The 15,415-nt window shown below is 42.8% G+C and overlaps 1 protein-coding gene across 1 annotated transcript in view; it reads left to right on the forward strand.

Moving 5' to 3' along the window:
- Nucleotides 1-15,415, forward strand: part of LOC139418081 (double C2-like domains, beta) — a 282,128-nt gene that overhangs the window by 184,050 nt on the left and 82,663 nt on the right. The window contains exon 9 of the mRNA XM_071167258.1: nt 6,613-6,692. Within this exon, the coding sequence (XP_071023359.1) occupies nt 6,613-6,692 (80 nt within the window). The remainder of the gene's footprint in view (nt 1-6,612; nt 6,693-15,415) is intronic.

The following is a 15,415-nucleotide window of genomic DNA, read 5'->3' on the forward strand; positions in this document are numbered from 1 at the left end:
TATTCGTGATGGGATGAAATGTGATTTTAGCTTCTAAAATGTGAGATTTGGGTTTTCATAAAATAGGGCTCTGCTCAATCAGTGGCCTGCCCTTGTGAAGGGACATGGGCTATAAAACTTTTCAAACTTTTCAAGCCCTCCTCTCCCTTCCTATACAGTGGGGCAAAAGAGTATTTAGTCAGCCACCAATTGCAAGTTCTCCCACTTAGAGAGAGAGAGGCCTGTAATCATCATAGGTACACTTCAACTATGACAGACAAAATGAGAAAAAAAAATCCAGAAAATCACATTGTAGGATTTTTAATTAATTAATTTGCAAATTATATATATTATATACCCTTTGTTGGCAATGACAGTCTTCACAATGTTTTCACACACTGTTGCTGGTATTTTGGCCCATTCCTCCATGCAGATCTCCTCTAGAGCAGTGATGTTTTGGGGCTGTTGCTGGGCAACACGGACTTTCAACTCCCTCCAAAGATTTTCTATGGGGTTGAGATCTGGAGACTGGCTAGGCCACTCCTTCGTTGCCCAGGCGGTGTGTTTGGGATCATTGTCATGCTGAAAGACCCAGCCACGTTTCATCTTCAATGCCCTTGCTGATGGAAGGAGGTTTTCACTCAAAATCTCACGATACATGGCCCCATTCATTCTTTCCTTTACACGGATCAGTCGTCCTGGTCCCTTTGCAGAAAAACAGCCCCAAAGCATGATGTTTCCACCCCCATGCTTCACAGTAGGTATGGTGTTCTTTGGATGCAACTCAGCATTCTTGGTCCTCCAAACACGACGAGTTGAGTTTTTACCAAAAAGTTATATTTTGGTTTCATCTGACCATATGACATCCTCCCAATCTTCTTCTGGATCATCTAAATGCTCTCTAGCAAACTTCAGACGGGCCTGGACATGTACTGGCTTAAGCAGGGGGACACGTCTGGCACTGCAGGATTTGAGTCCCTGGCGGCGTAGTGTGTTACTGATGGTAGGCTTTGTTACTTTGGCCATAGTGGAGTATGGAGTATGACTGTTTGAGGTTGTGGACAGGTGTCTTTTATACTGATAACAAGTTCAAACAGGTGCCATTAATACAGGTAACGAGTGGAGGACAGAGGAGCCTCTTAAAGAAGAAGTTACAGGTCTGTGAGAGCCAGAAATCTTGCTTGTTTGTAGGTGACCAAATACTTATTTTCCACCATAATTTGCAAATAAATTCATTAAAAATCCTACAATGTGATTTTCTGGAATTTCTCATTTTGTCTGTCATAGTTGAAGTGTACTTATGATGAAAATTAGAGGCCTCTCTCATCTTTTTAAGTGGGAGAACTTGCACAATTGGTGGCTGACTAAATACTTTTTTGCCCCACTGTATAAGCCCTTGACGACAATGTAACCTCCTGTTCCGAGGACGTGAGGACGACGGTCCGATGTCAGAATGGTTCAGATAATAACTACAGAACGAAGCCAACATCAGCGTGAGCTTTGGTTGCGAATGGTATGAACTTTGAACTCTTATTCACTACAGAAGTGATACCTCCTAGCTGTTGAGTTAGCAACAGCCGCTGCAAACGAGGGTTAGGAAGGAACAGACATAGTATCCCGTCTACCACACAACGACGTTACTATAACGTATTCAATTTACCAGCAGAGACATTCTTCAAAAGAACAAAAGGACTCGGTTGGGCAATACGGCCTTCCATCTTCCACCAACCTACCAAAATGCAGCTCAGAGTAAATATTTATTGCATTTTCTTTTTCCAAATGGGCGGTAATTTAGGATGCATAAGATACTGTATTTACGATAGCACAGCTTCGCCCTTTGTTCCTCAGTCTTCCTGCTCTTTCACTCAAACCCAGCCCCTTTTCTTTTGTGTAACAAGCTGTCATATCTGTTTCGCCCGCTAGGGGCGTTTTCCTTTATGACGTAATTTGGAATCAAGTTATGATTTAATTATGTGTATGTGTAATTCTGTGTGATTAGTTAGGTATTTAGTAAATAAGTAATTAAACCCCATTTTGTATTGCTGATTCAACTTGTGAGCCAGGGTTCGTGCAGATAACCAAGAATTTACAACTTTCAGACGAGACTGAATTAAGATTATGATTAATATTGACTGCTATGGATGTAAAATATTACTAGGTCTTTAAGAGTTTATTCGGAAGATAACAGCTCTATAAATATTATTTCGTGGTGCCCGACTCTAGTTAATTACATTTACATGATTAGCTCAATCAGGTAATATTAATGACGGATAAATTATTTTATAGAATAGCATGTCATATCACTTAATCCGGCATAGCCAAAGACACGACACTGTGCTCCTTCTCCTCTTCCTGTGATGTCATTCATTGTTTGTTTGTTGGTCTGTAGTTTACTGTGCTGCTTCTTCTCTTCCTGTGATGTTATGCGTTGTTTGTTGGTCTGTAGTTTACTGTGCTGCTTCTTCTCTTCCTGTGATGTTATTCGTTGTTTGTTGGTCTGTAGGTTACTGTGCTGCTTCTTCTCTTCCTGTGATGTCATTCGTTGTTTGTTAGTTGGTCTGTAAGTTACTGTGCTCCTTCTCTTCCTGTTTGTAGGTTGCTGCTACACCACTTTGCAGTGTAGAGGTTGCAAGTGACATAACACAAGCTGCCAAACTAGAGCAGTAGGTACTCTACCCTTACAGTTATATGTACCAGGAAAGCCCACCCATGGATGTGAAACACATACAACTGCAGAACATTGAGGTACTAACACATCTAATGATCTGTGAGGCCAAATGTCATCAGACAGCTGAAAGCCATGCTGTGGCGAGACAACCTGTGGCTCCGGCCATACTGTATGTGTTGGCTTACTGTATTTCCCCTGCAATAGAATACAGATGGTACGTTATAGTATGGAAACATGTTTTTGCCCCAGAATTTTCAAGCCTTTGAAGAAACCAATTGATAGCTTTGCAATGCGAAAACCAAAAGCACAGAGCACTTTTAGTTAGAGAGAGAGATACATGTTTAGCCATTGAATAGATGGGAATAGATACTCCTCCCGTATCGGCCAGATCTATACAGTTGCATGCCTCCCTGAATTTAGCGTAATGGCTTTATTACCTGCCCATTTTTGCTCCCTCTCCCCTCTCTGCGTGATTGCTGCTGGGAAAATGCTGCCTGCAGCGATATGTTCCTTTTTAGAGCACAGAAATAATGACACGACATGGCGTAATGGATTTGATACAAGCTACGTGCTACGAGGCAACGAAGGGGCAGAAAATTGTTGGTGGGGGTGACGAAGGGACAGTAGAAAGAAAAACAAATCTGAGAGGCAATTCCACAGGAAAAAAAGAGCACAAGCTTCCGCTGAATGCCGCCCCCCCAGCATCTCATAAATGTATTAGAGATTGAAGTCACGGCCCGGGCTCCAATCTCGATAATCGAAAACAAACCTGGTTTAATCCCTCGGGTGTCCTCTGTTGCCTTTCTACGTAGCATCACGCACACACACAACCTCCATGGGCAAACGTGCTGCAATGTTTATTGAATTAATGCACCCTCCAGATGCCAGCGAGAAGACAAACACAGGCGGTATCAAGGTCTTGGACTAACGGTCTCTCTGACAGGAAGTGGCACAATGTAATGCTGTTTCAGGTGTTGGGCCATGCTGTGGGACAGGCCTTTATAGGGCTAATGAAATGATTATTTTGTATGATCATGTAGTTAATGAAACATTTGGAAGAGTTTATACTCCAGATCAGGGGTGTCAAAGTCAAATGGACGGAGGGCCAAATAAAAAAATCAGCTACAAGACGAGGGCCGGACTGTTCGAATGTTCATTGAAAAAATTTTAAATGACGCATATAGTCTAGTGAACCTAATTGAACCTACTGAAAACCTAACAAATATATTACAATATGATCAGATAAATAAAGCAATATTTTCTTATGGCTCTGTCAGTAATCTTTAATTTTCAACAGACACAAAAGACAAATTTCCTTTATATAAATATCCCCATAACATGAACATTAAATGAAAGAAACCGGTATTCAAGGCACCATCAGTAGACTATATTTTCTATTTTAGCAAAAGTGGGCTAAATTTACTTCAAAGAAAAAACAATAATAGCAATTTTCTATCATCCACTCAACTGAAATATTTTTAAAATATAATTGGATTGAAATACAAAAAAATAAAGTGCAAAAATCTATTAATCAAAAACAACACTTTGTTTAAGGAGAAGTAACATGCAGTGAAAACAAATATTAAATTTTAACTTTTAAACTTGAACTGAGTAAAAACTCTAAATATGTGATTGCACAGTAATGTTCACTTGTTTGAGGTTGAGGGTGATACTTGGTGGTGTCCCATCTTTTCCACAAGTTCATCAATGTTCGGGGTAAGGCTCTGAGCTGAAGAAATCCTCAGAATTGAGTGGAGGTGTTCAGCAGTAAGTCGACTTCTGTGTGATGTTTTGTTCAGGTTCATCAAAGAAAACAGTTGTTCACACAGGTATGTGCTGCCAAACATAGACAATGTTTGAGCAGCCTGGATGCGCAGCTGGGGCATTGTGCCGGGGAGGAAACGGGCGAACTCCGCAGCACCCACTGCCGCATATTTTGCCCTCAGTGCATCATTGCATTGGAGGTCAATCAACTCCATTTGGAGGTTTGGTGGTGAGCTTTCCACGTCAACAGCAAATGGGTTACCGAGCAGTTCCAACCTGCTTTTTTGTGCTTCAAAGTCAGCAAATCGGCGTCGAAAGTCAGCGGCAAGCATACCTATTTTATCAGCCAACTGTGTGCTCGGGAACGCACTGGTAGAGAGCTTCTCTTTCATGGTCTGGCAGCTGGGAAAGTGGCTCAAATTTTCTTTCCGCATCTGCGTCTCCCACAGAGTCAGTTTGGTTTTAAATGCCTTCACTGTACTGTACATATCAGAGATGACACGATCCCGACCCTGCAGCTGCAAGTTTATTGCATTCAGATGACTCGTAATGTCACACAGAAAAGCCATTTCACACAGAAACATTTCGTCTCGGAGTTGTGTTGTGTCTTTCCCTTTGCTGTCCAAGAACAGACAAATCTCCTCACGAAGCTCGAAACATCTTTGAAGCACCTTTCCCTGGCTTAGCCATCGCACCTCTGTGTGATAAGGCAAATCACCATGCTCCGTTTCTAACTCCGTCAGAAATGCCTTGAACTGGCGGTGATTCAAACCTTTGGCTCTGATAAAGTTAACTGTGCGCGTGATGATGCTCATTACATGCTCCATTTTCAAGGCTTTACCGCACAACGCTTCCTGGTGTATGATACAATGATAAGCTGTCAGCTCACCTGTCGCGTTTTCCTCTTGCATCTTTTCCCGTATCTTCGCCACCAGTCCGCTCCTGTGTCCACACATCGCAGGTGCTCCGTCGGTTGTCAAACCCACGAGTTTTTCCCAAGGCAGCTCCATCTCATTTACACATCTTGACACCTCTTCATACAAATCATGCCCCGTAGTTGTGCCATGCATAGGACGTAAAGCCAAAAACTCCTCTGTCACGCTTAGGTTGGAGTCCACTCCGCGGATGAAAATTGACAACTGGGCAATGTCAGAAATGTCGGTGCTCTCATCCACAGCCAAGGAATATGCAATAAAATCTTTTCCCTTTTTCACAAGCTGCTCTTTTAGATTGATGGACAACTGGTCTACTCTCTCGGCAATGGTGTTTCTGCTCAGACTCACATTTAAAAAGAGTTGCCTTTTTTCTGGGCAAACTTCGTCACAAACTTTAATCATGCAGTTTTTGATGAAATCCCCCTCCGTAAATGGCCGGGCTGATTTAGCGATCTCTTCTGCCAAAATAAAACTGGCCTTGACAGCAGCCTGGCCTTGTGATTTGGCTTTTTTGAACAGAGCCTGTCGAGATTTGAGGCCTCGTTTTAATTCCTCTGCCTTTTGTAGCCTTTGTTCCATGTCCATATTCTTGTTTTTGTCCGCGTGTTTCGTTTCATAATGTCGTCTCAGATTATACTCTTTCAGTACCGCCACACTTTCTCCACACAGAAGACACACAGGTTTTCCAGCTACCTTCGTGAACATATACTCCGACTCCCACCTTGTTTGAAACCCCCGGTTCTCAGTATCCACCTTCCGTTTTGCCATTTTTGATGGGTATCTGAAAGTTAATTTTACTGTGATGCTGACGACTGCTGTGCCAATAAATATTGAAATGAAGCAGCCTACTGCTCGGTGCGTCACCTTTGCATTGTGGGAAATGTAGTATTGGTGCGTGTAAAAGATCTGCGGGCTGCCGGCTTGCTGCGGGCCGGTTCTAATAATAAATCAAGATCATCCCAGGGGCCGTAAAAAACCTTCTTGCGGGCCGGATGTGGCCCGCGGGCCTTGACTCTGACATATGTGCTCCAGATGGACCCTATGGAGTAGATCAGGCATGACATTTTTTTACTCTATATTGGCAGACGTATGAAGTGAGGTTAAACACAGTTGTGGTGTGTTTGAAGCAAGCAGTTGAAGGCATCTCCACTCTGTCGTCTGATTTCTGTTGTAGTCTCCTCTTTTTCTCTCTCTCTCTCTCTCTTCCATAGTGTGTAGCATGTAGTTGAAGCCAAATAAAAAAATGTTTCTCTCTCTCTCCTAAAGCTACATTGGGGACCCTGGACTTCAGTTTACTGTATGACCAGGAAAACAACGCTTTGCACTGTACCATCAACAAAGCCAAGGTGAGCATTCATGATGTTTGTCATTCAACGGGAAATTGTTTCCATGGTTTAGGGTTAACCAATGTAAAACACACACACACACAACCAGAACCACCCCAAGCATGGATCAACATCTCATAGGTTAATTCATTATATCAGTTGTTAATTAATTACCAATCTGTGCTATTAAGCTGTTGTCAAGTTTAAACTATAACCTTTTCGTAATGCTTGTCGAAATAGCAGATGTAGTATTGATACTCACATTTGTATTGCTTGGTAGTCACTGCAGCAATTCCATTTAAGTACCTAGGTCCGGGGCTCAATAGCAGTACATATTACGATCCATACATAGCAATATAGTAGGTAGCTGGTCTCTAACTAACTTTGCATAATGACAGGGAATAAATTGTATGTTTCTTGTTAAATAGTCAGACGTTTGCAGTTTATCCTGCTTTAAATGCAGCCTGTAAATGGTACCATCATTTCCCCCCCTATTTCGGATAAAAGATGAAGAGGACTTTTAGAGCTCAGCAGCTCTCTCTTTTCCTATTTTCAGATATCTAGAACGGTCACATAAAGTAGGCTCCACGGACATTCATGATGCTACATGGATATATTTTGATGAAGGTGGTTGATAGCCCTTCTCTGTCGCAAACACACACACTCCAGGCTCATAGCTAAACATGTACCAGAGGCTCGCAGGGGGATCACTGGCAGCTTGTTTTGGCTCTGTCGGTGTGTGTGTGTGTGTTCTCTGCTTCTTGCCACTCCGTGGTCATGTGAAGGGTATTTCCTCTGACAACAGGCTTCTGGTAGCATCTGTTGCTGTTCACTTTACTCTGGATCCAAACGAAGCCTTTAGTCTGTCCTTACAGCAGCTCTGCAGTACACACACAGGTCAACACAAGCACATGTGCATGCACAGGCTCACACACTCACGAACACACACACCCACAAAGGAAAACACACACATGCATGCACCTGCTTACGCACACAGTCAAACCCACACAAAAACACATGTGCATGCGCACGCACACATTCAAATCCACACACACTCAAATCCCCCAAGAAGGGAAATCTCTTCATGTCTGAGGCTCAAAGCATTTTCCCTCACTGTGTTTTGTTTAAATAATCGGTGCTTCTTCTTGAAGATTACTTTTAGGTTTCAGTAGCTCATTCACTGGGCTCTAGGACAAAGCAGGAAACATCTGTAGACATTTCAGATATCTCTTCCCCTCTGTTGCTCACCCAAATTCTTTGTGACATTTACTAGTTAATGATCTCAAATGGATTTCCTGTGACCTACTGCATGCTATTGTATTGTGGCTTGGTCTGCAATAGGCCAGACAGGATGTCTGAATGCAGTGGCTCAAGAGGAATGTCTGAAATCAGGATTATTTACTGAAGACTGCATGCTTTCCAGCCCAAACAAACAGCGTCACCATCCAAATCAACAAGGTGGGGAAAAAGTTACAGAGCCTCTGCTATCTTTTCCCTCTCCACTCGAAGATGAAGTGGCCATTTTCCTTTTCCACCTTGCTCATAATTGTCTTTTCAGGATAAGTAGGTCCAATTTACCCAGGCAGATCCACAATGGCTGGCTTGGGGGGGAATGCCAGACAAGGAGAGTCAGGTCAGACACTTACTTTGCCCTCTTCCACATACCCTTTTCTCCTCAAAGAGAACCAGCTGGCAGATCTGAGAATAACCCCTTCTTGTTCCAATCCCTTCTATTCCCCAAGGAAAGAATTTAAGTCACAGGGGTAACACACTGGGGTCATGTTCAGCAGGGCATGCTGTATAATTTCTTTTTGCAATGGAAAATGAAAATCTGTGGTTTTAAGTTCAAGCAGTACCTCCCTCTTTCACCCCAGTTTCTCCCTACCAAACATGCCAATCTGAGATGCCAGATTAGGCCTTTGGTTAGTGACTTCCTCTGGGATTTCAGCTGCTCCAGCTGTCACAGTCAGTGCAAGGCTCTACATGAAACCCCAGGTGTCATAGTAGGCAGCAGGCTTCCTCTGCTCTGATACCTGGCAGCGGACTAGCGAAGCCCCAGTCCAGGGAGCTCCAGGCGACTCCTTGGGCTTCCTCTCAAAGCCTTGGAACAGCAGCTGGGCTAGCATCAGAGAAACTCCCTGGGAGAGACTGCTAGAAAGGCTCCCTCTGGGCTTGTGGATGGCCTCACTTTTTAGGGCGGTCTTCACTAGAACACAAAAAACACATTTGTATTTTTTTCACTGTTGGGATTTCTGCAAGGTTTTGAGGGTTTGAAGAGTATTCGGTCCCATTAGGGTGCTTGTCATCGCTTAACATAACTGGAATGCATGCCAAAAAGACAAAATACTCAAATGCAGCAGCAGAGCCTTTTAAAACTCTGCTTTCTTTCTTTGGTGGTGGGGAAATTTCACCTCTATGACTTACTTGTGACAGACTAAATACCTGCTTCACGTAGATTTTGACATCCTCCACGCACTATCTTTAGTGCAAAAGTGAACACACTAGAAAAGACTGGTAAGATAAGCAGTTGAATGGAGTCGAGAAAACGTTTAAAGAGACTCAAGTTTTCTTTAATTCCTAAAAGAGGACATTGATGGGTGTTTTTCCCTGGCATGGATTCATATGTTAATGTAAAGGCCACTCAGGACATGCATGGTCAATAAATAACTACAGGATTGATGCATTTCTGCCAAGAACAAAGTGTGTAGAAAAAGTTATATTTTTCTTTACGAATTCTCAGGAGAGAGAACAGAGGCCTATTCCCTATCTAGAGCACTTCATTACATTGTTTGATCCATCACCTGTTTTACTTAGACTGAACCATCAAGCATGATGAGCCACTCTGGACGAAGCTAGCGTAGATAGGCTAAGCATCGCTAGCTAGTGGATCTTGGCCGATAGTACTAATGACCGTGAGCAGTGGTACGGTCCCTCTCTCGCTGTGGAAAATACAATTGTTTGCTAAATCTAAGTAATATAGATAATATAGTACATTGGGGAGAACAAGTATTTGATACTCTACCGATTTTGCAAGTTTTCCTACTTACAAAGCATGTAGAGGTCTGTAATTTTTATCATAGGTACACTTCAACTGTGAGAGATGGAATCTCAAACAAAAATCCAGAAAATCACATTGTAAGATTTCTAAGTAATTAAATTGCATTTTATTGCATGACATAAGTAGTTGATACATCAGAAAAGCAGAGCTTAATTTTTGGTACAGAAACCTTTGTTTGCAATTACAGAGATCATACGTTTCCTGTAGTTCTTGACCAGGTTTGCACACACTGCAGCAGGGATTTTGGCCCACTCCTCCATACAGACCTTTTCCAGATCCTTCAAGTTTCGGGGCTATCGCTGGGCAATACGGACTTTCAGCTCCCTCCAAAGATGTTCTATTGGGTTCAGGTCTGGAGACTGGCTAGGCCACTCCAGGACCTTGAGATGCTTCTTACGGAGCCACTCCTTAGTTGCCCCTGGCTGTGTGTTTCGGGTCGTTGTCGTGGCTGGGTCTTCCAGCATGACCCATCTTCAATGCTCTTACTGAGGGAAGGAGGTTGTTGGCCAAGATCTCGCGATACAAGGCCCCATCCATCCTCCCCTCAATACGGTGCAGTCGTCCTGTCCCCTTTGCAGAAAAGCATCCCCAAAGAATGATGTTTCCACCTCCATGCTTCACGGTTGGGATTGTACTCATCCTTCTTCTTCCTCCAAACACGGCGAGTGGAGTTTAGACCAAAAAGCTCTATTATTTGTCTCATCAGACCACATTACCTTCTCCCATTCCTCCTCTGGATCATCCAGATGGTCATTGGCAAACTTCAGACGGGCCTGGACATGCGCTGGCTTGAGCAGGGGGACCTTGCGTGCGCTGCAGGATTTTAATCCATGACGCCGTAGTGTGTTACTAATGGTTTTCTTTGAGACTGTGGTCCCAGCTCTCTTCAGGTCATTGACCAGGTCCTGCCGTGTAGTTCTGTGCTGATCCCTCAACTTCCTCATGATCATTGATGCCCCACGAGGTGAGATCTTGCATGGAGCCCCAGACCGAGGGTGATTGACCGTCATCTTGAACTTCTTCCATTTTCTAATAATTGCGCCAACAGTTGTTGCCTTCTCACCAAGCTGTTGGCCTATTGTCCTGCAGCCCATCCCAGCCTTGTGCAGGTCTACAATTGTATCCCTGATGTCTTTACACAGCTCCCTGGTCTTGGCCATTGTGGAGAGGTTGAAGTCTGTTTGATTGAGTGTGTGGACAAGTGTCTTTTATACAGGTAACAAGTTCAAACAGGTGCAGTTAATACAGGTAATGAGTGGAGAACAGGAGGGCTTCTTAAAGAAATACAATGTGATTTTCTGGATTTTTGTTTTAGATTTCATCTCTCACAGTTGAAGTGTACCTATGATACAAATGATAGACATGCTTTGTATGTAGGAAAACCTGCAAAATAGGCAGTGTATCAAATAATTGTTCTCCCCACTGTATCTATGAACATATGTTGCCATCCACAAAGATACACTGTGTAGTAGGGAATGTTTTAAACTAAAAAACCACTGCTTGGTGTACAATCTTGGGGAATGAGAGACAATCTATTATTTTCTGGGATTTCTGAGACAGATAATATCAAACAAGAGTATAGTGTGAAGGAATTTATGACTAAAAAGATGAAACTGCTCCCTGATTTGGTGGAGAAAATCACCTTCTTTAGGGTGCATAGAATGGGGAAATCTTTCAGAGGCAGACCTCGCACAATTATTGTGCGCTTTGAACATTTCAAAACAGAATGAAATGGTCAAAAGCAGGGGCAGAGAATGAAAAGGAACTAACTATGGGATGAATGACCACTTTCCCCATGACATAAGCAAGTACTATATTCTGTCATGAAAGAACACAGGGGCCGGAGCACCCGAGTTGCACCGGTTGTGGACAAAATGTACAGAAATGGCCAACTGTTCCCGAGACACAAAAAATGATCCCCTGGCTGTTTTAGTTCATTCCCTCTTTGCCATGACTTCTGAATCCCGCATTCCACTAAAAACACAATGACTGCATCTACAAGAATTTCACATTCTGTTGATTTGCAATTATCAAAGAAAGGACTGTATACCACCCATTTAAAGATGTGTAGCCTTCCTAATAAAATCAATGAAGTCTATGACTCGGTACATAAAAACAACGTGCATGTTCTAGCAATCACCACCTGGAAAATTGTGCTACTGATGAACAGGTCAGCGTCAGTGGTTAAACTATTATTAGAAAGGACAGGAACAGACAAGGTGGTGGTGTTGCAATATATATATATATATACAGATACTATATACTATGGCTACAGGTTCATTTAACATTTCAACCATCAATTTTGGTGGGGTGTGTGTACAGGCAACCATGTTCACATGTATCTTACCTGGATGATATACAGTATGTGACCATGCCTCTGATGAATTAAAGAGTTATACATTCTCTGAGATTTTTCTCTGACACACGTGTATTTGGGGAGTTTTCCGATTATTCTCTGCAGATCCTCTCAAGCTCTGTCAGGTTGGATGGGGAGTGTTGTTGCACAGCTATTTTCAGGTCTCTCCAGAGATGTTTGACCGGGTTCAAGTCCGGGCTCTGGCTGGGCCCACTCAAGGACATTCAGAGACTTGGACCGAAGCCACTCCTTTGTTGTCTTGGCTGTGTGTTTAGAGTCATTGTCCTGTTGGCAGGTGAACCTTCGCCCCAGTCTGAGATCCTGAGTGCTCTGGAGCAGGTTTTCATCAAGGATCTCTCTCTACAGTACTTTGCACCGTTCAGCTTTGCCTCGATCCTGACTAGTCTCCCAGTCCCTGCTGCTGAAAAACATCCCCACAGCATGATGCTGCCACCACAGTGCTTCACTTTAGGGATGGTGCCATGTTTTCTCCAGACTTGACACCTGGCATTCAGGCCAAAAATAGTTCAATTTTGGTTTCATCAGACCACAGAATCTTGTTTCTCATGGTCTGAGAGTCATTAGGTGCCTTTTGGCAAACTCCAAGCGGGCTGCCATGTGCCTTTTACTGAGGAGTGCTGGTGGAGTGCTGCAGAGATAGTTGTCCTTCTGGAATGTTTTCCCATCTCCACAGAGGTACTCTGGAGCTCTGTCAGAGTGACCATTGGGTTCTTGGTCAACTCCCTGACCAAGGCCCTTCTCCCGCCATTGCTCAGTTTGGCTGGGCGGCCAGCTTTCAGAAGAGTATTTGTGGTTCCAAACTTCTTCCATTTAATAATGATTGAGGCCACTTTCTTCTTAGGGAAGGCAATTCTGCAGAAACGTTTTGGTACCCTTCCCCAGATATGTACCTGGACACAATTCTGTCTCAGAGCCCTTTGACCTAATGGCTTGGTTTTTGCTCTGACATGCACTGTCAACTTTGGGACCTTATATAGACAGGTGTGTGCCTTTCCAAATCATGTCCAATCAATTGAATTTACCACAGGTGGACTCCAGTCAAGTTGTAGAAACATCTCAAGGATGATCAATGGAAACAGGATGCACCTGAGCTCAATTTCAAGTCTCATAGCAAAGGGTCTGAATACTTATGTCAATTTGCAAACATTTCTACAAACTAGTTTTAGCTTTGACATTATGGGGTATTGTGTGTGTAGATTGCTAAGGATTTTTCTTTTTGTTAATCCATTTTAGAATAAGGCTGTAATGTAACAACATGTGGAAAGAGTCAAGGGGTCTGAATACATTTCCAAGACACTGGAACTGTAAACATTTTCTTGATGACTTAAAAGATATGCCTTGGGAATTGGTCTACCTTGAAGACAACATAAATCATGTAGTAGAATGTTTCACAACATTTTATAAGGATGGTTGATCGCAATGCCCAAATAATAATAGAAAAACTGTGAAGGTCAGCCCATCGCCATGGATAGACAATGAGCTATGTGTGGTTTTTACACAGTGATATGAGGCAAAGAGTCATGCTATTAACTCACAATTCGAATCTGATATAATGTTGTACAGGAAACCCGCGGAACTATGCTGTGTAACTGAATCATCCGAATGTAATATTATTTTGTACAAAAAAAGCTTTCACTGTCTGCAAAAACAATCCCACATCAGTCTGGAATACTGTGAAAGGCCTCCTGGGCACATCCAGCACATAGTATCAATCCACTGTGGAAGTAAATTAGGAAATAAAAACAAAACCTATTGACATTGCTAATCATTTTGCAGATTATTTTGAAAATAAGGTGAACAGTCTAATGCTGAATACGTATGAGTCATCCTGTCAATGAAAGGGACATTGTTAATTCTATTGACAAAATCATCAAAAGCCTGCAGTTTCACATTACCACAGGCATCAACTGATGAAGTGCTCAAAGCATCAATGTGATTACCTGAGGACAAGTCACCTGGCTTTATCTCATTGACAAACTTCTTTGACTAGCAGCACCATATATTGCAGCTGCAATTAGGCATATTTTTTGAAGGAATTAAAGTTTCCTAATGAATGGAAACATGCAAAATTGTGTCGAATTCCAAAAGGCAAAACAACCTTTTATCAGACCGTAGACTAGCCCACTGTCATCATTTAGTAATATTTTTTAAGCAATTGTCAGTAACTGTATATGGGTGTACAGCCGTGGCCAAAAGTTTTGAGAATGACACAAATATTAATTTTAAGTTTGCTGCTTCAGTGTCTTTAGACATATTTTTGTCAGATGTTTTTATTTTTGTCAGATGTTACTATGGAATATTGAAGTATAATTACAAGCATTTCATAAGTGTCAAAGGCTTTTATTTGCAGTGTTGACCTTTCTTTTTCAAGACCTCTGCAATCTGCCCTGGCATGCTGTCAATTATCTTCTCGGCCACATCCTGACTGATGGCAGCCCATTCTGGCATAATCAATGCTTGGAGTTTGTCAGAATTTGTGGGGTTTTGTTTGTCCCCCCGCCTTTTGAGGATTGACCACAAGTTCTCAATGGGATTAAGGTCTGGGGAGTTTCCTGGCCATGGACCAAAATATTGATGTTTTGTTCCCCGAGCCACTTAGTTATCACTTTTGCCTTATGGCAAGGTGCTCCATCATGCTGGAAAAGGCATTGTTTGTCAACAAACTGTTCCTGGATGGTTGGGAGAAGTTGCTAAATTGTGTTGCTACCATTCTTTATTCATGGCTGTGTTCTTAGGCAAAATTGTGAGTGAGCCCACTCCCTTGGCTGAGAAGCAAACCCAGACATGAATGGTCTCAGGATGCTTTACTGTTGGCATGACATAGGACTGATGGTAACGCTCACGTTGTCTTCTCCGAACAAGTTTTTTCCAGATACCTCAAACAATCGGAAAGGGGATTCGTCAGAGAAAATGACTTTACCCCAGTCCTCAACAGTCCAATCCCTGTACCTTTTGCAGAATATCAGTCTGTCACTGATATCAGTCTGTATTTACTGGAGAAAAGTGGCTTCTTTGCTGCCCTTCTTGACACCAGGCCATCCTCCAAAAGCATTTTCCTCACTGTGTGTGCAGATGCACTCACACCTATCTGCTGCCATTCCTGAGCAAGCTCTGTACTGGTGGTGCCCCAATCCCGTAGCTGAATCAACTTTAGGAGACGGTCCTGGCGCTTGCTGGACTTTATTGGGCACCCTGAAGCCTTCTTCACAACAATTGAACCACTCTCCTTGAAGTTCTTTATGATCCGATAAATGGTTGATTCAGGTGCAATCTTGCTGGCAGCAATATCCTTGCCTGTGAAGCCCTTTC

The sequence above is a fragment of the Oncorhynchus clarkii genome, chromosome 10 (genome assembly GCF_045791955.1).
Source record: "Oncorhynchus clarkii lewisi isolate Uvic-CL-2024 chromosome 10, UVic_Ocla_1.0, whole genome shotgun sequence".
Lineage (NCBI taxonomy): Eukaryota > Metazoa > Chordata > Actinopteri > Salmoniformes > Salmonidae > Oncorhynchus > Oncorhynchus clarkii.